General features: G+C 46.5%; 1 protein-coding gene across 3 annotated transcripts in view; it reads left to right on the top strand.

Moving 5' to 3' along the window:
* KLHDC3 (kelch domain containing 3) overlaps positions 1–23,803 on the top strand; it is a 95,941-nt gene that overhangs the window by 60,157 nt on the left and 11,981 nt on the right. For all 3 annotated transcript variants that reach the window (XM_068131807.2, XM_068131808.2, XM_078766883.1), the window contains one exon: positions 15,474–15,582. In XM_068131807.2, the coding sequence (XP_067987908.2) occupies positions 15,474–15,582 (109 nt within the window). The remainder of the gene's footprint in view (positions 1–15,473; positions 15,583–23,803) is intronic.

Here is a 23,803-nt window from a genome sequence, read left to right as displayed (position 1 = left end):
ACGAAGTACACTCTCATTGGCAGCACACCTCGTCAACCATCCTTAAGAAATGGAAACCACGTTACTGTTGTGGTGACCTGCACGACTGTCGTATCTGTCCGCACATAAATTCTGAGTAATATTCATGCAGAAAGAAAGGCCATTTGTTACCTGTAAAGGTGGTAAGATTGATTGAGGCGAACCACAGCCAGTTCACATCATTGTCGAGTCACTGTCTTGCCTCTTCTTCTTTTTTCTTTTGTATGCAGTACAAGGCTGCAGGTTGCATGATTGGTGGTTGTGCTACTGATGTATTGGTTACTGTAGGTTAGGGCAGGAATTTGGAATTTATTCAGGGTGCCGACGATAGTTCGCCTACTATTCACGAAAGACTATATGGGATATTTAATGTCTATCCAAGAGACGGCACTGTCGCCGGACATGTTAGACGTCGCCAAGAGACGGCACTGTTACTCTGTCGCCGGACATGACAGTGTCCCCAGGAGCCGATCAAACTTAGCCTGCCAATGGCTCAAACTTAGTAGGCAGAAATTGGCTTGAGAAAATTAAACTCACCTGGCCATGTTGACAGGGATACCTCCACTCTGAATAAATAGGATTCCCTGTGGTAGGATAATCTGAGTTCGAAGACGCAAAAGGGAAAATTCTAATGAGGGATGAAGCAACTCAGATTTGTCAAGCCACGACCAGTGCAAGCGAAAGTTAATGCCGGCTCCAAAGTGAAGGTGTAATGGAGCCTGTTCAGTTCTCTAATTTGGCACATCACATTGTACCCAAACAGCAGGAGTTGCAGTTATCTCCATTATAGGTTCTATAATTGAAATTGGAGGAGGTTCTACCCACAGCGAAGGCAGTGAAGTTGTATATTGAGCAACCTACACCTCTCACATAGCATTTGTGTAGCGGTTTTGATGCCTCCTCACGAAACCATCATGAGTCGGTTCCAAATCAAATGAAACTGGCCTGGATGATGACAAGGTCATCCTGCAGCTACCCCTCTATGACCAACAATGAGGACACTTGTGGTGAATGGACTCATTGGTCTAACGTTGAGAGAACCACCTCTTGTGTGTCCACGTCCAACCAACAATCAAGTGATGCTACATTGCTCGGCTCAGGTGCGCAAACCCTGCATCGTCATAGAACTTTGAACTAGTTCTTATTATTTAAACGGGCTCACATCGTATTAGAGAATAATCCCTCCATGTCGCAATTTGGGACATCTGTCATCTGTAAATATACCCGAGGTGTTTTTGAGGGGTGGGATGGTGGCGAGAACTCAGGTTGTGATGTCACATTTAGAAGGCTTTGTGGGTAGGTGTGGAACGGACAAGGGGGAGGCATGGAGGATGTAATTTATTCAGTGGTTGGTTCCAGGACGATGAACGATTGAGTTGGATCTGCGAGTCGTATGTGTAGTGAAATTATACCAAGGTGAACCCAGGGGTGCTCGCTACGGAAGGGGGGCGTCTATAAGACCCGGAGCGACCGGGGCGCGCGGACACTTCAGCGGAACTCACTGTGACATTATCCAGTAGTCTGAATGGTATGTACGCCCCAAATGCTGCGCTGACAATGCGCTGCGCTAACCATTGTTATATTGAATTAACCTTTGCTGCTCGTGATATGCTCTGATTTGATGCCTGTTGCATGCATGTATTCTTGCAGGTTGTACTACAGATCTAAATGATATTAAAACCTACCCAGAGGTCAAGTCGTGTCTGAGCTTGATTTTCACGACATTTAATATCATTTAGATCGCCGGAATGGCTGACCACAAGATGATCGTGGTACCGATTCTCGGAGCCGACCCTCAAGCTGAGGGATCTGCATCGGAGTTTGCTCATTGGCTCAACACGCTGCAGAACTACTTTGCGGCTCACGAGACAGAGCCCACCGCTGCGATGAAACTGTCCGTGTTACAGTCCAAGGTCCATCACACTGTTTTCAAGAACATTTCTCGATTTGGGACGTACGCTACAGCCCTAGCCGAGCTGAAGCGCCTCTACGTAAAAACACGGAGCGCTGTGCACGGCCGGCATCAACTCTCTCAGCGGAGGCAGCAACCGTCTGAATCGATCGATCGCTTCGCGCAGGAGCTGCGCTACTTATTGGCAGACTGCGTGCAGGACGTCCGGACCCATGAGCAAGTGCAGGACGATTTGCTCCGAGATTCATTCATCTCCGGAATTAGTTCTGGAGTCTTGCGGCTCCGTCTCTTGGAGGTCGCGGATCTGACATTTACAGAAGCACTACGGCTGGCACGCGTATACACAGATGCCCGAGAACAATTGACTGCATATGATCACCCACGAGTCGTGGCAGGGACCTCGCAACTCGCGCGACCTGAGAGGGCTACTGCCGAGGATGCGGAGGAGGACCCGACCACCACGACGGCCGAGTCTCTGGGAGCTCCGGAAGCGGACTCCGCTTCCGGCCTCACTGCTGCCGCCGCTGCCCGGCCACGGCCTGCCCGGTATGCAAAATGTTATTTTTGTGGAAATCGGCAGCATCCTCGCTCTGAATGCCCGGCCCGAGAGGCGACATGTCACCTGTGCTCCACTAAGGGCCATTTTGCAAAGGTCTGCAGAAAGGCCGCTCGGGGCACGCATTCCCGAGCGACCTTGAATGGGCTCATCGCGGAGCCAATGGATCAAGCGCCGGACGGGGCGCCTCGCTCGTCTTTGAAGAGCCGCTCTCCTCCTCGCGGGCCTCTGGCTACCAGCCCGACCTTGGTGAGATACATCGGGCCACCGAAACAAATGGCGCGAACGCGACCGGTCACAGCGCGTCCAACCTTGACTGGCGTTCGAACGCCTACTTCAAACAAGCAACATGCTCCTGCTTTGGAAACTCCTCTCGAAGTGCGGCAAACGCAGCACGTGACACGAGCCCCATCTGACGGCAGCTTTTATGAATTACATGCACCCACTTTGGCATGTGAATCTGCAGATGGCAGAAATCTTTCTCACGTGACACGAGCCCCATCTGACGGCAGCTTTTATGAATTACATGCACCCACTTTGGCATATGACTCTGCAGACGGCAGAGACCTTTCTCACGTGGCTTGAGCGCCATCTGGCGGCAGCTCTTACGACCAACAACTGGCAAATGAAACTGCTGATGATCCAACTGACTTCAATGCACCTGCTGAGGCCCAACCTGCCGACGCTGCCCGAAGGATTGCAGCCGGCGTGGGATCCACCCGCGAGGCGCGATCTTCTCGCCCGGCCGGAACTATACCTGCCGGGTCTGCCGGCCTAGCGCAGGCCTTCGTTCCGCTCACGGTCGCGGGCGTTTTTGCGCAAGCTTTGACACGGGGTCCACGGATAGTTTTATTGATCAGCGACTCGTGCATCAACATGGGTGGCCGGTTCTCGGGACAACCCGCCGGATCTTCATGGCCTCTCAGGGACTTCGGTTGAGCACAAAAGGGGCGTGTCGATTGAAACTTGTGATAAACGGACGCACGTTCCCGGACGTGTATCTCATGGTATTCCCGGCCTTATGCGCTGACGTTCTGTTAGGACTTGATTTCCTTAAGCGGCATGGACGTTTGGAAATAGACTTTGGAGGGCCGGACACGCTCGCTGTGTGCGCCCTCGCTCAAATGGACATGGAGCCTCTCTCACTGTTCCCCAACCTGACCACTGATTGTACCCCTGTAGCCGTCAAATCGCGGCGCTACTCTCGCGCGGACGCGCAATTCATTGCGGAAGAAACGGCCCTGCTCTTGAAGGACGGTATCATAGAACACAGTAGGTCACCATGGCGGGCCCAAGTCTTAGTGGTGCGGAGTGAGGCCCACCGCCGGCGGATGGTAATCGACTATTCGCAGACGATAAATCGTTTTACACAGCTGGATGCCTACCCCTTACCGGGGATGGACGCCCTGGTACGCCAGGTGGCCCTGTATTCCGTTTATAGCACTCTCGATCTGCGTAGTGCGTATCATCAAGTCCCCATCTCTAAGGCTGATCGCGTCTTTACAGCCTTTGAATCGGGTCAGCGATTGTACCAGTTCACGAGACTTCCCTTTGGGGTAACGAACGGCGTCGCTTGTTTTCAGAGAGCTATGGATGACCTCGTTGCGAAGGAGAATTTGACCGATGTTTGTCTATCTGGGCAATCTTACGGTTTGTGGGTATGACCAGGAGCATCACGACGCTAATCTGAAACGCTTCCTCGAGGTCGCACGGAAATATCGCTTAACCATGAATGCGGCGAAGTGTCAATACTCTCTACGCACGGTAGACCTTTTGGGGTACACCGTGACCCATGGTTCCGTCTCTCCGGATAAGGAGCGTCCGCGCCCTTTTTTTTTTTTTTTTTTTTTTTTTTTTTGTATACAAGATCGAGGCTCGTGAAAGAGCTAACATTAATCACACAAAAAGACAAACCGACACACAAAACACAAAAAACAAGGGGAGCGGTAGACAAGATGGGGAGAGAGGGGGAAGGACACAAAAGAGAGGGGGAAGGACACAAACACAACATTTGAGAGCAGGGACATCGGGAGGACTTGGGGGGAGGTGGGAGAGGATTAAAACATATGAACACTGCAAGGACTCTGGGGTGAATTACCGGGGGTAGAAAAGATCAAGGTTTTCGATGGGGGAAGATAAGAGATGGTGGTGAACAGCTGTTTTAAAGACCTGGAGGGAGGAGTGGGATTGAAGGGAGTGGGGGAGTTTGTTCCAGAGGCGGGAGAAAAGGGGAATGAAAGAGTGAAGGTGAGCAGAGAGCCTAGACTTTGGCAGTTTAACCAGAAGAGGGTTGCAGGCAGATCTTGTGCGACCTGAAGGAATATTGGGGGGACAGAGCACAGAGAGAGCTGGGGGAGCAAGGCCGGAGAGGAGTCGGTAGAAGACAGAGGTGAGTGAGTGAAAGGCCCTCGGCGTTGACTACATCGCAGGAGATTCCAATGATTCTGAAAGCTTTGGCCTCAACAGCGTGAAGCCGAGCAAGGTGTGAGGCAGGAGCACCAGCCCAGAGGGGGGAACAGTATTCCATTGAGCTGCAGATGAAAGCCTTGTATGTGGTGAGGAGCTCAGGTGTGCCAAGGAAGGACTTCGCACGACGGAGGATGCCCAGTCGGCGACTGGCTTTGGAGGCCAGCTTGGAAATGTGGTTTTCCCAAGAAAGATCATGGCAGATAGTGAGACCCAAAAGCTTGAGCGACAGAACTTCTTTGAGAGGATTGTTGAGAAAGTAGATGGGAGGGTTGTCCAGTCGGTCCTTTCGGAGAGACATTGTAAGAGTGTGAGATTTGTCAGGATTGAAAGACATGTTCCACTTGTTTGACCAGTCTGTGATTTTGTCCAGGTCTGCAGAGAGTGAGGAGGCTGCAGACTGCCGATCTGAGGGATGAGGAATGGAGCGACAGAGAGTAGAGTCGTCAGCAAAGAGATAGAGAGGATTTTCAAGAGAGTCAGAGAGATCATTGATGAAGACCAGAAAAAGCACAGGGCCCAGAACACTACCTTGGGGAACTCCAGCCTGAACAGGAAGAGGAGATGAGAGAAACCCATTCAGGGCCACACGTTGACTACGACCAGAGAGGAAGTCCGCCAGCCATGCGTGGAGATTTCCATGGATACCAAAGGAGGAGAGTTTGGAGAGCAGAGCAGGGTGCAAGACCGTATCGAAGGCACGTGAAATGTCAAGGGAGACAGCTCTAATTTCCTGTTTGGCGTTGAGGACCTCCATCCATTGTTGAGAAAGCAGAAGCAGCATGTCCAGAGTAGAGTGACCAGGTCTGAAACCAAATTGATGATCAGAGATCAAGCCATTGGAGAAGAGGAAAGATTTAATATCTGAAGCAATGATGGATTCCATGACTTTGCTGATAATTGGGAGAAGGCTGATTGGTCTGTAGTTGCTGGGATCTGTTTTTGCACCTTTTTTGTGCAAAGCGGTGATGTTGGCTGATTTCCAAGCAGATGGCAGATGACCTTGAGCAAAAGAGAGGGTGAAGAGAACAGAAAGAGGGAGTGAAAGTGCAGAAGCACATGATTTTAGGACCCGTGGGCTGATGCCGTCAGGACCAGTTGCAGAATCAGAGTCGAGGGTTGCCAGAAACTTTTCCACCTTGTCAGGAGGAAAGGACACAGAGTCCAGGAGCAGCTGGGTACGACTGGGTACGGTGGGTACAGAGAGGGATGGGTTTGGGACACAAGATTTAGAGGCAAACACAGAGTTGAGGCATTCAGCTTTTTCACGTGCGGAGTCAGCCGTTAAGCCGTTTGAGGTGAGGGAGGGGATGGAGGGGGAACAAACACCAGAAACAGATTTGACCAGACGCCACCAGGATTTGGAAGAGGGAGACAGATAAGAGAGTTCGGTCTTGAGAATGGTGAGATATTGTTTCCTGGCTCTCCTGAGGGTGGACACACACTTTTTTCGGGCTTTGTGAAAGGAAATAAGATTTCCTTCCGTTGGATTTGCTTTCCAGGAGACGAAAGCAAGTTGTTTCAGGGCAACAGCCTCACCACAAGATTCCGTGTACCATGGACGGGAGGAAGGGTATGACAACTGAAGACGAGATGGTATAAATCTGTGCATGAGAGAGAGCAATTTACTTTGAAAGAATTCCCAGGATGAGTTGATGTCAGAGGCGGTAGAGATGGGAGACCAGTCCAGATGATTGATGGCTGCTTGAAGACCGTGCCAGTTGGCCTGAGTGAAATGCCAGACTCGTCGACGCTGAGGAGGCTCTCTGAGAATGGTCAGAGAGATGTCCACTTTGACAAGCACATGATCAGATGAGCCGATTGGAGCAGAAGAAGAGCAGCAGACATTTTCAGGGAAGTTTGTCATAACCAAATCCAGAAGAGAAGATGCTCCGTTGACTGAGATCCGGGTCGGGAAATTGACAGATTGTGTCAGTCCCAGTGAGTCGCAGAAGTCCTTTGCTGAAGAGCCATGGCTGGTGAGAGAGGTACCCACACCCAGCCAACTGGCATGGTGACAATTGAAATCACCACATATGAGGAAGAGAGAGTTGGGATGGGTAGATAGAAGTTGGTCCATATTATCAGACAGTGAGATGTAGATGGAGTCATCACTGTTTGGTGGACGGTACAACACACATATGAACAAAAGGTGGGAGCGAAGGGGAAGCCGTAGCCAAAGGTATTCCTGGGGGTGAGGTGGAGAGAGGGCAGTGCAGGGCGAGTGAGGAAGAGAGTTTTTTATAAAGATAGCAACCCCCCCTCCAGGACGAGGCTCAGGTCTATCATACCGGAGGAGGGAGTAACCTGGGAGAGATACCAAGGAATCAGAGACATCATGAAGGAGGAAAGTTTCTGTTAAGCAGATCACGTCTGGTTTGTCAGAAGCAACCTGTATGGAGAGATCAGTCAAGTTTGAGCGAAGGCCCCGGATGTTTGAGGTCCATACTGTTAAAGAAGAGGAAGGGGGAGCATCGGATACAGAACAGGGGGAGGGAGCGGTACGGTATGATGTGGAAGAGGAGGAAGAGGTAGGGAGAGCTGTTGAAGGTGCGTCAGAGATTTCAGAACAGCTTGGAGAAAGGGAAGTATGGGGCGGACAAAAGGTTTGATGGTGAATGGGTGAGGCGCAGTGAGGTGTTGTTTGAGGAGGGGGAAGAGTGAGGCAGAAGGTTGAGGGAGCTGAAGGTGAGAGTTGGAAGGGGGAAGAAGCGGGGAGGACGCTTTGAGGAGGAGGGGTTAGAGGGGAGTCTAGGAGGGGAGGAGTGAGGGAGGGTCTCAGAGGGGAGGGGTGTGGGGGGAGTTTAGGAGGGAAGGAAGGGGCAAGGGGGGAGATCTGAAAGGGATGGGTGATGGGGAAGATTTGGAGGGGAGGGGCAAGGGGGAAGATTTGAAAGGGATGGGTGATGGGGAAGATTTGGAGGGGAGGGGTGAGATTGGATTTTGAAAAATGTACGATTAATGGGAAACGAACATTTCTTGCAAAATGAGATTCTTGCGACCTTTGAGTCAAAAATACGTTTGAGGATGCTGAAGGATGGGTGGAGTTCTGGAGAGTTTAGGGAATGAATGAAAGATGCACTATAAGAGATGGAATTTTTTTTTGGAATGAATAGATTTGGTGAGCAAGTCGAAAGCATCCTTTTATAGAAGAAGAAGAAAAAGGTGTTATAGAATATGACAGAATACCATTCTTCAGGGGACAGATGGACCATTTTTTAACGACGTGAACAAAGAACGAACGAACAAATAAGAACGAAACGGATAAGAACAGAGAAGGGAATATATATATCAATTTTTTTTTTTTTTTTTTTTTTTTTGAGTTGGGATGAAAACAAAGACAGAGACCGAACGTGGAACGTGAAAAATAGAGACCGAAAGGAATTGCGAGCGCCGAAAGGAAACCGACGATTCTGTACACAGGTATGAAAAACCAACACCAAGAATACTATTAGAGACACACCAATAGTTACATACACACCGAAAGAAAGATAAAGTTTCGACCTGTGGTAAAGCCGGTATTACGACAAGAACACAATTGTGAACAGTTACTTATTAACTTCGAAAGCGTGCGCGCATGCACAGCTTTGAAGAGACGTGACGTCACGTGACTTCCCGAGACGAGAAGAGACGTGAAGAGACTTTGAAGAGATTTAAAACGTTAGACAAGTGGTCGATGTTCGGGGAAGTTAGGGGGAGAAGAGAAAATCTAAGAAATAAGCAATACAGCGAAGGAAAGAACTTAAATTCACAGAACACCTATGGGGGTAGGGAAGCCGAGATAAACTAGGCCGCGCACGCGGTGGGACAGAAAAGGATTAAATTATACAAAAGTTTGCAAGAATTGCAAATCAACACCAACTGGAAAACACCCTGCAACACATGCACAATAAAAAAACGAGTCGGAATTGACGAACACGAATGGAAAAAATACTATAACTTTTGCTGCCGTGCAGAGAGCTCCAAGACGTTTCCTTGCTCCAGGGACCGGAAACGGAAGTTCAATATGGCCCCGCCTAGCGATCGGGCTTCGCTGAAACGCGCTCTAGGGCTGTTCGCCCACTACTCAAAGTGGGTGCAAAATTTCTCCGCAAAGCTCCGCCCCCTCGTGGCCTGCGACACTTTCCCCATGGGCCCGGCCGCCCTGGCGGCCTTCGAGGGCCTTAAAGTCGACATTGCTGGCGCCGCTGTCGCGACGATTGACGAGAGTGCCTCTTTCGTTTTGGAGAGTGATGCCTCGGATCATGCGATAGCGGCGACTCTCTCCCAAGGAGGGCGCCCTGTGGCTTTCTTCTCGCGGACTCTCACCTCCGCCGAGCGGAGGCATTCGTCTGTCGAAAAGGAAGCGTACGCGATCGTCGAATCAATTCGGCGATGGCGTCCGTATCTGCTTGGGCGGAGTTTCCAAATCATCACGGACCAACAGAGTGTAGCGTTTATGTACGACACCTTACATGCTCAGCGCATTAAGAATGAGAAAATCACCCGTTGGCGTATCGAACTCGCCGACTTCTGCTACACCATCAAATACCGCCCGGGGAAGGATAACTTGGTCGCTGACGCCTTATCGAGGCCGGCCACTTGCGCGGGGGTTGTCACTTTGGATGGGCTGCGCACTTTGCACAGCACTATGTGTCATCCCGGGGTAACGCGCTTCGCGCATTTTGTGCGCGCCGGCAATCTGCCGTACTCGATGGAGGACATCCGCCGCATCTGCCGTGATTGCGCGATCTGTGCGGAACTCAAACCGCGTTTTTATAACCCCCCTCTGGGGACACTCGTTAGGGCTACTAGACCGTGGGAGCGCTTGGCGATGGACTTCAAAGGGCCGCTGCCGATGTCGAGCAACTCTCGCTATCTGCTCACTATCGTCGATGAGTATTCCCGATTCCCCTTTGCTTACACGTGCGGGGATATGTCGGCAGCCACGGTTATTCGGTGCCTGCAGAATTTGTTTTCTATGTTCGGGTATCCGGCCTACGTGCATACCGATCGGGGTGCGGTGTTCATGTCTCAGGAGGTGAGAGGATACTTGCTCCAGCATAATGTCGCTTCGAGCTACACCACCCCGTACCGGCCCCAAGCGAATGGACAGATCGAACGCTTTAATGGGATTATATGGTGGGCCGTCATGCTAAGCCTTCGGACCCTCGGCCGAGGCCTCGATAAATGGGCGTGGTCACTACCTGCCGCTCTAAACTCGATCCGGGCTCTCCTATGTACTGCCACCAACCAGACTCCTCACGAACGACTGTTCCACCACCCTAGAAGCTCCGGCAGCATCCAATCTTTACCCAGCTGGCTCGCTGAACCGGGGCCCGCCTATCTCAAACGGGCGGTTCGCGCTAGCAAGTACGACCCCCTTGTTGACAAGGTGCAGGTCCTCCAGGCTAATCCCGAGCATGCTCGCGTGTTAACGGCGGATGGCCGCGAGTCTACTGTCTCCGTACGCCATCTCGCCCCATGTGGGGACGACGACAGGGATATCGACGAACCCGTCTACGAGTCTATGGACTCTATCGAAGCTTCCCCTATGGAACTACCACTGTTACTCCCGTCGTCCCCCGCTCCCGTGCCCGAAGGCGCAGGGGCGCCCCCTCCGACTCCGACGGCTATTCCGACGCGGGGGACTCCGGGCTAGGGGACGCCGTGCCCGGTAGATTCCGAACCCGAACTGGCAGGGAGGTTCGCCGCCCCGACCGCTACGGGTGGACCGACTGACGTGGATTGACGTGACCCATTCGTTTATTGCTGATGCTTGCTTGCAACCTGCCGAGCGGCAGTATAGTTCTAACGGCGGGGTGAATGTAGTGAAATTATACCAAGGTGAACCCAGGGGTGCTCGCTACGGAAGGGGGGCGTCTATAAGACCCGGAGCGACCGGGGCGCGCGGACACTTCAGCGGAACTCACTGTGACATTATCCAGTAGTCTGAATGGTATGTACGCCCCAAATGCTGCGCTGACAATGCGCTGCGCTAACCATTGTTATATTGAATTAACCTTTGCTGCTCGTGATATGCTCTGATTTGATGCCTGTTGCATGCATGTATTCTTGCAGGTTGTACTACAGATCTAAATGATATTAAAACCTACCCAGAGGTCAAGTCGTGTCTGAGCTTGATTTTCACGACAGTATGGTTGTGTTTTTTATTTTTTTTGGAATTGCTCCATTTGCTGTTTGAGTATCAAACCGATACATTACTAGCAGATCAGACCTGTCGCTTCACTGACAGGATTAATCAAAAGACTGCATGTTTCACTTCACAAACATGTTGCATGTCTAGCTGTGAGTCTCAGAGATTGTAAAATGAAGTGAAACACCGAAAAAAGGATATTTTATAACAAGTTGTTGTTGCTGTGACCTCCACCACTGAAGGTGGATGGAGTTCATGTTTTCAGCCCTGTGTGTTTGTCTGTGAGCAGGATAATCTCAAACATTATCAACAGATTTGGATGAAACTGTGTGGACAGGTTGGGTATGTGACAAGGATGAATTGATTTGATTTTCGTGAAGATGCAGATACAGATCCGGATTCAAGAATTATTTAAATTTTTAAGTGATTCTTCATAATTGAGAAGTCGGGCAAAAAACAATACATAGCATGCTATTTCAAAAAGTGGTGGATGGATTATGACAAAACTTGGTGGTTGAGTTGGTTAGGTGACGAGAACAAGCCAATTCGATATTGGTTCAGGTCCAGATCCAGATCTGGTCCATCATTGGGATACAAAACGTATACCAGGCTTTCCTGCTTTCCCCTCCATCCCAACCTACCTCAATTCAACAGCAATGTCAATAGATTTCTCCTTTGTCTAATATTTATATTTTCCTTTGTGTAGCCCCCACCTCAAGTGGCCTAAAAGGCTTTGTGTGGGGTGATATCTCGTTAAAAAACAAGAGCAATGCGCCTGCGTCACCAATATGCCTCTGCATAGACCCTGCCCGTGACAACGGGTAGATTCCCTCATTGACCGTCCCAAAAATATACAAGTTTGATTTAAATCCCTTCAGCTGTTTTTAAATATCCCATTTTTACCAGCCATGACAGTTTTCACATCGATCGGTGAAGCGGTTTCGGAGGTGTTTTTTCTAATATGGCTGTCAAATCAAGTGGCATACGACATCAAAATGTACACTCTGCATATGTATGGGTAGGGGGTCACGTTTGTAAAGTTTCGTATTGATCGGATTCGTTTTTCTTTGAGCTTCGTTTTTCTATCCAAGATGGCTGCCAAACCACTTGACCTACGACATCATCATTTTCAGACTATATGCAGCAATGATGGATGACATTTGTAAAGTTTTGAATCGATAGGGTAAGAGGTTTCTGAGATATAATTATTTTTATTTTCTTTCAATCCAATATGGCTACAACACCACGTGAGCAATAATGTTTTAGTGATCAACTTTTAATCACCATGCCTAGTCAATGACACATGTAAAGTTTCGAGTTGATTGCTTCGGTGGTTTGGGAGATGTTTTTTTAAAGGTTTTGGGTTAAATACAATATGGCTGCCAAACCATGTGACCTATGATGTCATAAATTTAATAATCAATACAAATGGGTCTTAGATCATGTGCATGCAATTTCTGATTTTTACGATAAGGCATTCAAGTAAAATATTTATGGCTGGTATACTACTTCACTGATGATGTCATCATTATCTTGCTTTTGTTCCACATTGAGAGCACTTGACAATGTGGCAAGTTTCAAATTTTTCCATTCAGAGGTTTCCGAGAAGTATTTTTTAAAATATTTTTGTTTAATCCAAGATGGCTGCCATACCACGTGACTTATGATGACACAACTATCATAAAAAACATTCTACATGGGTGTCGCTCCTACCACAAAATTTTTATCTCAATCGGACATGTGGTCGATGAGAAACACTAGGTTTAACCCGTGCGGACGGTCAGACGTACGGACAGACAGATGGACAACCTGAAAACATAATGCCTCCAGCCACCTTCAGGGGCGGGGGCATAAAAACAAAAAAAAACACTCCATAACGTGGCGGATGTATGTGCTCTACCAAGTGCTATTCTAGTTGTTGTTGCTGTTGTCATGACTGTGGTGTTGGCGTTTGTGTGCTCCTTCTGCATACTTTTATATGCTTTTCTATTGCTTCAATAAATATTACTTTATATTAGCAGGGACCCACAGAGCCTTCCCTTTTTTGAGGTGACGTATTGGCAAAGAAGCGCTGTTCCGCATGCTCCTGGAGTTTTATGTTGTAACAATGTAAAGGTTGGGCATGGCGATTGTGAATATGACAGGTTCGTCAATGTGTTTGGCTTGAAGTGCATGAAAATCAAATTGCCGGTGGGTGGAGTCAGCCTTCCTACTAATGACGTCATTGTGGGTGGAGTCAGGCGAGCTGTCCAACCAATGAGTAGAAAGAGAGAAACTGATGCACAGAAAACTTTACAAGTTTTAAATTTTGTTTCAAGCAAATCGATTGTTAGCTTTCCAACTGTACCAATTTTATTACTCAACAACAGGATGAACCCTTCAAAATAAAGCGTGACACACAGACGGACGTCCGCATGCATGGTGCCTTGTAGTAATAGAGGTCTTTTTACAGTGTAGCCCATAGGGCAAAGCCGTCTCGAACAGTGTTTGCCCATATGTATGTATGTATGTCCCATCAAACGTATACCAATCAGAGCTGAGGATCTGGTCACATGACAGGGTGATGTGATTACGTCTGATGTCATTACAGCGTACAACGGCTGACTCTCCACACACCGCCATTTTGATTTATATGCCGTTCATGCCGAACATATCGTCGAACCTGTCATATATCACAATCCCCATGCTCTACCTTTACGTTTTTCATTCAGTGTGAAACAAACCGATTGTTGAAATGACCATCAAACACCGAAAGCATCGGCGTTACGGCTCTTACAACAATACTGTACGTGTAGGCCTTAGGCTTCATGCCTCACCTTCGGACCGCTTTGCACAAATTAAGCCCAGGTTTCTTAATACAGTAGTTTATCGTTTCAGTAGTATCGTTTTCGTAATAATAATGATATCGTAAATATAAACATAATACTTTAATCCCAATATCGTGAATACAAATTTAGTGGATTGAAGCGGTGTATGGTTCATGAATCATGATGAGCGGTGTTCGGCACTAATATTAATAATCGCAGAAGTAAGGAATTTGCCTCGTTTTATGAATGGTAATATCATTTTTGAAATATGATGTTAATATTATAGTAAATCTAATCTTAACACTAATCCCTTCGTCGTGACTGCAAACGTACTGGAATTTAAAATATATCATCTGCATAGTCAAGTAGCAGCAGTTTTGTGTCCATTACGTCTATGATGTCATTACGACAGCTAACTCCACCAACCGACATTTAAATTTACCAGTAGGCCGAAACCCGCTCACTATGGGAGCTGCAGGAAGGGTCATTCCTCTTTGGGGTATATACGAGTAGATTACAGTCGATCTATGGTCGGGTCTCAAGAACATTGGGTGTGTGTTCATTTACCAAGTATCTTGTGGAGAGATCGCCAAGTGGTTTAAGCATTCGAGCAAGCACTCCATTCAAAACCGTTAAGGAACGGCTGGCTTGGCAAGCGCTACCTAGCTGCTTGGTAAATGAGCACACCTCCAACTCTTGTGGGGTATATAGATTACAGTAGATCTTCGCACAGTTCTGTAAGTAAAACTTACCTCACAGATGTCTGGATTCCTCCAAATTTCTTTGTTTAATGTTATAAACAGCATTAGTGACTGTTAAAAAAGCTAATAATAAGTGTTTGTGGTTTATAATATTTTACAATCCTCGCTACGCCGCTGTTACACTTTCGGTCTTGTTTTAAAACATGTTGTCTGCTCTCCGATCTTTTATCCGCTAATACATCACAATTACTGATATCGACCTGCGAGGAAATGTTACAGTTGGAGTTAATTACCCATTTTTAAAATATCTTTGTCAATTATCATTGTTGATCGGTAATGTTTTGGGGCTTCTTCTTCTTCCTGCCATATGTCACGTTCGTTTTGTCAAATATAATCGTCAGGACAAGATAATGTTTTTTTTTTTTTTTTACAGGAATGGCTTTGGCTAGCACATATTAATCCAGGAAAAGTATTGGTCAGTAAGATTTGCTGCCCAGTTTAATCATGTAAAACTTCATTGACAGGTGAAGACAATATTGAGTCAGTATTGGTCAGTAATGAAAAGGACGTCCTTCAATCGGTGTGTACCAACCAATGAATTCTCTGCACACGTTTGGCACGACTCGCTCGGAAATACAAAGCATAAGGTGTGTTCGCAGGCAATTTGGTCATCTGATAATTGATAAACTGGTACCTCCAGGATGCACTCCTGAAAGAGCAGTTGAGAAAGGCACTGTTGAGTGCGGAAGCAAATTACCTGGACACTGTAGTTCGAAGCGTGCCAGTACCCAGCCCCGTTACCTATTCATGTATTTCCCTTTATGTTACACAGCCAATAAATGTACAATTTATTTTTGCACCATGTTATGCACTGCAGAAACTATGATGTGGACCCAGCTTCGACCGATAGGGAAGGGGCCTTGCTGCCGGCGGAGGCAGTGCTGCTGTGTGGCTGGAACCTCCGCAGTGCTCTTTGGAGGCACCAGGTAACTGCAAGGTCTCCTTAAGTGGGTTCTTCAACCCACCCATCCAAGCCCCTCCACATTTATTCATTTGTATCTCAAGCTACATCTCTCAAACTGATGCCACCAAGTAATATAATCGGTATAGATGTTTTGCTGCATATTTGCATCTTGCATTAATCATGAAGTTTCACTAGTTTCTTTACAAATTCAGTGTTGTGGCCCGGGTGGTCCTGTTTGCTTTCCTTGCATGTTTCCAATCTTGTTTCCAATTTATCCTCTGACCTGCTGTCGGCCGGCTGCAGCTTGCAGGCCATCCATCCTCGTGGTTCATCTGAGCAGCTGTTCCAGTGTAAGCTTGTCGTCTCACTTTTACGTCGGGATGAAAACCTTATCTGTAGCACAACCCGCCTGGGCTCTGATAGGGGCCGGGCGACACGAGCCTTGCCTTGTGCTGTTGTTTGGTAAAGTAAACTTTGGATACCAAATTCTGCAGATAAATTGAGAGGGAGAGACTTCCGAGAGAAGGGAAGGCTGGGGATGGTCGGGGGTCGGAGGATGGGGTGGAAAGGGGTCTTTTTATGTCTATGCGGCAGAAGGCCGGAGGCATTTATGCTTTGGGGTTGCCGTCGGTCTATCTGTTAATGGGTTTTTGTTAACCATGACAATTTGTGATCCACTGAAGGTATTTCAGCCAAACTTATCACAAACATGAACTGTAATAAAAAGATGAAGTGATTCAATTTTGCATTCAACAGACCTAAGGGCAAAGGTCACATGCCCTTTAACAATAATTTAGCAGACCATAAGTCGAGCTAGAAGCATCCGATATTGTCTATGCTCTATTTATCTCACTTTTCTCGCTCTCTCTTGCATTCTCTCGTGTGACCTTTAATTTTCCATTGATCGAGGTCAGATGTAACAGTGGGTTGACATGTAACATGGGTAGAGGCGTATTCATTGACACATTTCCGTCAAGTTCTATTTTTCCAGCTTTTAACACTTGGACCGAATTGCTGCCTCCTGGCCATGTTGCTACAACTGTTAGGTTGCCATTGCCGCTTAGGCCCATATGTTGCACAAATGCAAGAATGCTGATGCACAGTGATTATGATTTTACTTCCCCCTTTCTCTCACCGTATTGTAGTTCCTGCATAAACGTGTTGATAATCTATTGATGACTTTGGGTCAGCTGTGCCAGTTTTGATAGACGTTTTTCTGGTGATGGAATCTTATGAGCACTTCCATTGATTCTTTCTTGGTATTTTTATGCTCACCTCATTTTACAGCTCTTAAAATTTCACAATTGTTATTTTTATGCCTCCGTCCCCGAAGGTGGCCAGCGGCATTATGTTTTCGGGTTGTCCGTCCACACATCCGTCGGTACGGGCTAAACCTCGTCTTAGCAATTACGTGTCCGATTGAGACAAAACTTTCAGGGTAGGAGCGACACCCATGTATAATGTTTTTTATGATAATTGTGACACCATAGGTCACGTGGCATGGCAACCATCTTGGATTAAACACAAATAATTTAAAAAATATTTCTCAGAAACCGCTGAATGGAAAAATTTGAAACTTGCCACATTGTCAAGTACTCCCAGTGGGGAACAAAAGCGTGATAATGATGACATCATAGGTGAAGTGGTATACCAGCAATAAATCATTTAATCAAATACCTTATCCTGAAGATCTGACTTTGCATGCACATGTTCTATGACGCATTTGTATTGAAATATTACATTTATGACATCTGGTGTTGGGCTAGCGGCTAGGGTGCCGGCTTAGGATCCTAGAATCCTGGGTTCGAATCCCGGTCGATCGCTGAATTAACGCCAGGGGGGTTGACTCAGCCTGTCATCCTTCCGAGGTCGGCTAATTGAGTACCAGTTCACTGGTAATTCCCTGTTTGTCGTAAAAGGCGACAAAAAGGGTTGGCGGCAGGAAGGGCATCCGGCCGTAAAACATTGCTTCAAAAAAGGGGACCAAAAAAACAACAACCACGGTTCCCGAAAAAGGCCAACCCCCGCTTGCGGGGAAAAATGGCCTCTAAAGGTGGTTATTTTTATATATAGGTACATGGTTTGGCAGCCATATTGGATTGAAGGAAAATATTAAATAACTATATCTCAGAAACCGCTCACCCTATCGATGCAAAACTTTACAAATGCCATCTCACACCTTTGCTGCATATAGTTTGAAAATGATGACATCATAGGTTATGTGGTTTGGCAGCCATCTTGGATAGAAAAACGAACCTTATCCAATCAACATGAAACTTCACAAACATGATCCCCTACCAATGCATATGCAGAGTGTACATTTTAAAGGTCATATATCACGTGGTGTGGCAGCCATATTAGCTTGAAAGCCGATATTTATTTTTTAAAAATAATAAAAAAACCTTCTCTGGAACCGCTTTACCGATCGATGTGAAACCTGTCATGTGGTAACAAGACCGAAAGTCTAACAGTGGTGTAGACGGGCTGGTAAAATATGATAAAACCACAAACACATATGATTAGCTTTTTAAACAGTTGCTAACGCTGTTTATAACATAAAACAAATAAATTTGGAGGAATCCCGACATCCATAAGGTAAGTTTTACGAACAGAACTGAGGGAAGATCTACTGTAATCTAGATACCCCACAAGGGTTGTGTTAATAACATGCTATCAAAAAACCGAGGGGAATTCCTTACTTCCGCGGTTGTTATTACCGTACACCGCTTATCACTTATTCATGAAATGTACACCGCTTCAATCCATTAACTTTGTATTCACGACATTGGGATTAAAGTGTTATGGTCATATTTACTATTATTATTATTATTATTGTTACTATTACGAAAACGATATTACTGAAATGATACACTACTGTATTAAGAAACCTGGGCTTAATTTGTCCGAAGCGGCCGAAGGTGAGGCATGAAGCCAAAGGCCTATACGTACCGTTTTGTTAGAAGAGACGTAACGTCGATGCTTTCGATGTTTTATGGTCATTTTATCAATCGGTTTGGTTGTGTTTCACACTGAATGAAAAACGTCAAGGTAGAGCATGGCGATTGTGATATATGACAGGTTTGACGATATGTTCGGCCTGAATGAAAATGGAATCAAAATGCCGGAGTGTGGAGTCAGCCATTGTACGCAGTAATCACATCAGTCATAATCACATCACCCTGTCATGTGACCAGATACTCAGCTCTGATTGGTATACGTTTGAGGGGACGTACATCCATCCATCCATACATACATACATACGGACGGACAAACACTGTTCTAGACGGCTTTGTCCTATGGGCTACGCTGTAAAAATGTGATGCTTGAGAACAGCTTTTTTTTTTTTTTGGGGGATACAAGATCAAGGCTCATGAAAGAGCTAACATTAATCACACAAAAAGTCAAACCGACACATAAAACACAAAACAAGGGGAGCGTTAGACAAGATGGGGAGAGAGGGGGAAGGACACAAACACAACATTTGAGAGCAGGGACATCGAGAGATCTGTGGGAGGGAACGGGCTTGGGGGGGGAGGTGGGAGAGGTATAAAACATATGGACACTGCAAGGACTTCCAGGAAAGAAGTTGGAATGTCAAAAAAATTGGAGGAGAGGAGTCGGTAGAAGACAGAAAGATCACCAACCTGCCTGCGGTGAGAGAGTGAAAGGCCCTCGGAGTTAGCTTCATTGCAGGAGATTCCAAGGATTCTGAAAGCTTTGGTTTCAACAGCGTGAAGCCGAGCTAGGTGTGAGGCAGGAGCACCAGCCCAGAGGGGAGAACAGTATTCCATTGAGCTGCGGATGAAAGCCTTGTATGTGGTGAGGAGCTCAGGTGTGCCAAGGAAGGACTTCGCATGACGGAGGATGCCCAGTCGGCGACTGGCTTTGGAGGCCAGCTTGGAAATGTGGTTTTCCCAAGAAAGATCATGGCAGATGGTGAGACTCAAAAGCTTGAGCGACAGAACTTCTTGGAGAGGATTGTTGAGAAAGTAGATGGGATGGTTTTCCAGTCGGTCTTTTCGGGGAGACATAGGAAGAGTGTGAGATTTGTCAGGATTGAAAGACATGTTCCACTTGTTTGACCAGTCTGTGATTTTGTCCAGGTCTGCAGAGAGTGAGGAGGCTGCAGACTGCCGATCTGAGGGATGAGGAATGGAGCGGCAGAGAGTGGAGTCATCAGCAAAGAGATAGAGAGGATTTTCCAGAGAGTCGGAGAGATCATTGATGAAGACCAGAAAAAGCACAGGGCCCAGAACACTACCTTGGGGAACTCCAGCCAGAACAGGAAGAGGAGATGAGAGAAACCCTTTCAGGGCCACACGTTGACTACGACCAGAGAGGAAGTCCGCAAGCCATGCATGGAGATTTCCATGGATACCATAGGAGGAGAGTTTGGTGAGCAGAGCTGGGTGCCAGACCGTATCGAAGGCACGTTATATGTCAAGAGAGACAGCTCTGATGTCTGAAGGGATTTAAATCAAACTTGTTTATTTTTGGGACAGTGAACGAGGGCATTTACCCCTTGTCATGGGCAGGGACTACGTGGAGGCATATTGGTGACGCAGTCAAATTGCTCTCGTTTTATTTTAAGCTTCACCTTGCATGCTTTCAGAAAGGAAATAATTTGTTGCTACCCCATTGGCCTGTTTGATCTGCATGTCTCTATGTTATGTGAGAAGCTTCTATAATAAAGAATATCTGGTTTAAACAGGAATGTGAATAATTTGTAGGATTTGTTTCATTTTATTTTTAAAATACACATTGAAGAAATTACTTGGTAAAGCAACACATTGGAGTAATTTGTATTGAATAGAGTTGGCAGATAAATGTATCACATTTACGGGTTAAAACGTGATCGGCGATTGTGGAAGTATATCTTTGGAAGTTAGATTTCACCTCTCACAATACTAACCCCCACGCCACCTCCCTCACAGTGACATAATCAATCACCTTTACTGTATTGAGCTGATAGGGCAGCCGTTTTTATGCAGCACTTTTAGCTTCAACTTCCCATCTTTGATTGTTCTTCATGTTGAATGTGTCCTCCCTTTGATGATTTATCTTTTGTATAAAATGTAACACAAGCTATGATTCCTTTACATCCTCGTCAGCAAAGGAGAAGAGTGTGCAGAGATAAGGTGGCATGTGGCAGGCAGCATGTCGGCTCGTTGGGATTTGGGGAGAGGGACGGAAGGTGGAGCAGGGGGAGAGCTTGAAATGGCTGGCACGTGGTGAATTCGTAGTCTCGCCTGATAACGTTCACAATTCACAGATCTCTCTTGATATCAGAAAGACCGTCACTGGAGCCTTCTCTTGGACTACATCTCATTTGCGAAATAATTGGGGGTGGGGAGTGAAGAGTGTATGTATGTTGTGGAGGGGGTGGGGGCCAGTAAGGGGTTGGGTGGCATTAGTAGCACAACCCTGGGATTGTGCAGTGAGCAGACGCTTGTTAGGAGTTGACAGACGTAGTCCAGCTGGCTGTAAAATGGGAAACAGTTTATGTATTGCCTTTCCTCTTTGGAAATGTTCATTAAATGGCGAAAATCCCATTGTGTGAGAAGTACTGGAAACCAAGGTGCTCACATACACATGTTCGTATTTTTTTGGCCAGCGCATCAGGAATATGGTGCTCTTGATCTACATCTGTGACCTTTCAGTCTATCAGCGAAAAAGAGGATATAATCATATTCAGTTTATTTGTGGCTTCACAAATTGTACGTTGCTTTCAGAATTCACCATTTATACAGCCTTTTGCGTAATAAATTTGGCAGTTAAGTTGGGTCCTACACTATATGACTTCATACATACAAATGCACTATGTATACAGTCACGTGAAAAAGTAAGTACACCCCATGTAAAGTTTTGACTTTTTCAACATATTTCAACATACAGCTATTTGATCTTCATTTCAACAATATTGATAGATAAAGGTGATATAATATAACAAATATCATGAAACATTTACATTTTGTAGTCCATTGTATAATTTAAATAAACATAAATGCAAATTTCGCATGTGGAAAAAGTAAGTACACCCCTACATTTATCACTACCGTACTTCAAATACCTAAAATTAGAATCAGGTGCACCAGCTCATATCAGGTGCAAATGATTAGAACATCGTTAGAGAAGATCTTGGAGGAACCTGTCTTATTTAAACCTCAGACATTTAGTTTGGTTTGCTCTTTGTTGTTGAAGTGTGCGGCATCACCATGCCTAGATCAAAAGAGCTCTCTGAGGCCTTCAGAAAGAAGGTTATAGATGCCTACGAGTCTGGGGAGGGATTTAAAAAGATCTCCAAACAAATTTGAAATCAATCATCGACTGTCCAAAAGATCATCTACAAGTGGAAAAGATTCCAAACAACTGCCAACTTGTTCAGGCCAGGCCGCCCCAGCAAGTTCGGCCCGAGAGCAGACCGCAAGATGCTGAAAGAAGTCTCGAAGAACCCCAGAATGTCATCACGGGACCTACAGGTAGCTCTTGCCACTGTTGATGACAAAGTGCACGAGTCTACCATTAGAAAGACGCTGCACAAATTTGACCTACATGGGAGGTGTGCCAGGAGGAAACCTTTGCTGTCCAGAAAGAACATCAGGGCAAGACTAAAGTTTGCCAATGAACACCTCGGCAAAGACCAGCACTTCTGGAACAATGTGCTCTGGACAGATGAGTCAAAGGTAGAGCTATTTGGCCACAGAACCAGAAGACATGTTTGGTGAAAACCAAAGACAGCATTTGACCACAAGAACCTGATACCAACTGTAAAGCATGGTGGTGGAAATATTATGGTTTGGGGCAGCTTTGCTGCATCAGGGCCTGGGCAGCTCACCATCATAGAATCCACTATGAATTCTTCATTGTACCAGAGGGTGCTTGAGGATAATGTGAGGCCATCTGTCGGAAAGTTGAAGCTCAACCGAAGGTGGACCTTGCAACATGACAATGACCCTAAACATACCAGGAAATCCACCAAGAAATGGCTGAAAAGAAAGAAATGGAGGGTTCTGGAATGGCCAAGTCAAAGCCCGGATCTAAATCCCATCGAGATGTTGTGGGGGGGGGGATTTGAAATGAGCTGTGCATGCAAGAAACCCCTCAAACATCGCACAGCTGAAAGAATTCTGCTTGGAGGAGTGGGCAAAAATTTCTCCCAGTCGATGTCAGAGACTGGTAGACAGTTATAAGAAACACCTACTTGAGGTTGTTTCTGCCAAAGGGGGCAATACCACCTATTGGAGCCAAGGGTGTACTTACTTTTTCCACATGCGAAATTTGCATTTATGTTTATTTAAATTATACAATGGACTACAAAATGTAAATGTTTCATGATATTTGTTATATTATATCACCTTTATCTATCAATATTGTTGAAATGAAGATCAAATAGCTGTATGTTGAAATATGTTGAAAAAGTCACAACTTTACATGGGGTGTACTTACTTTTTCACATGACTGTATATATATATATATATATATATGTGTGTGTGTGTGTAAAGTCCGGTCTCAGACTGCTTAGTGATTAGAATGAGGTATTTAATTAATAATAATACATATTGTTATGAATTTTGGGGTAGAGTGATATATAGAGTCGGGTAGATCTGTATAGGTAGTGTGCTTCGATTTATCGTGATAGGGAACCCCACATGTAATTTTGTTTAGGCGGTTTGTTCGCGTAAGTGTAGTTTTGTGGTCATACGAGGATGGCCTTGCGCTAATTATCGTAGGGATTATGCTAATTCCCCTGTGTGTGAGACCTTGTGTTTTATCCTTCGTCCCGTATGGCAATGCACTAGACACTAGGCAGGCCCATTCGTACCACATACACTAATTAAATTCCCCCCACAATAAAACTCACCTGAAGTGCAGGCAGGAAGCGCCCACGCATTGCGCCAACATGGCGATAAAACATTGTTCAGGCCGAGAGCCACGCCCAGAAGGACTCGCTATTGGGCGGGAGTTGACCAATGAAAGGCCAGAGTAAGGAAGGACTTGCGATTGGCCAGGGTCGGAGCAAGGAGCAACCCGCTGATTGGTAGAAGGAAGCGACGGACTGATTGGCCACCGACCGATGGCATGAGGAGGAGAGCGTGAAGTGCTCAGCCAATGGCGAAGGATTGACCTGGGAAGAACATTCTAGAGGTTGAGAGGTGACGGACTGATTGGAAGGGAGCACCGATGACGTCAGACCACGGGCGATAAAAGAACTGGCTGGCCGACATTTTCTCTCTTCCTCGTGC

This window comes from Myxine glutinosa, chromosome 12 (assembly GCF_964187855.1).
Source record: "Myxine glutinosa chromosome 12, kmMyxGlut1.1, whole genome shotgun sequence".
NCBI classification, from domain to species: Eukaryota; Metazoa; Chordata; class Myxini; order Myxiniformes; family Myxinidae; genus Myxine; species Myxine glutinosa.
This window is presented reverse-complemented; position numbering and strand designations above follow the sequence as displayed.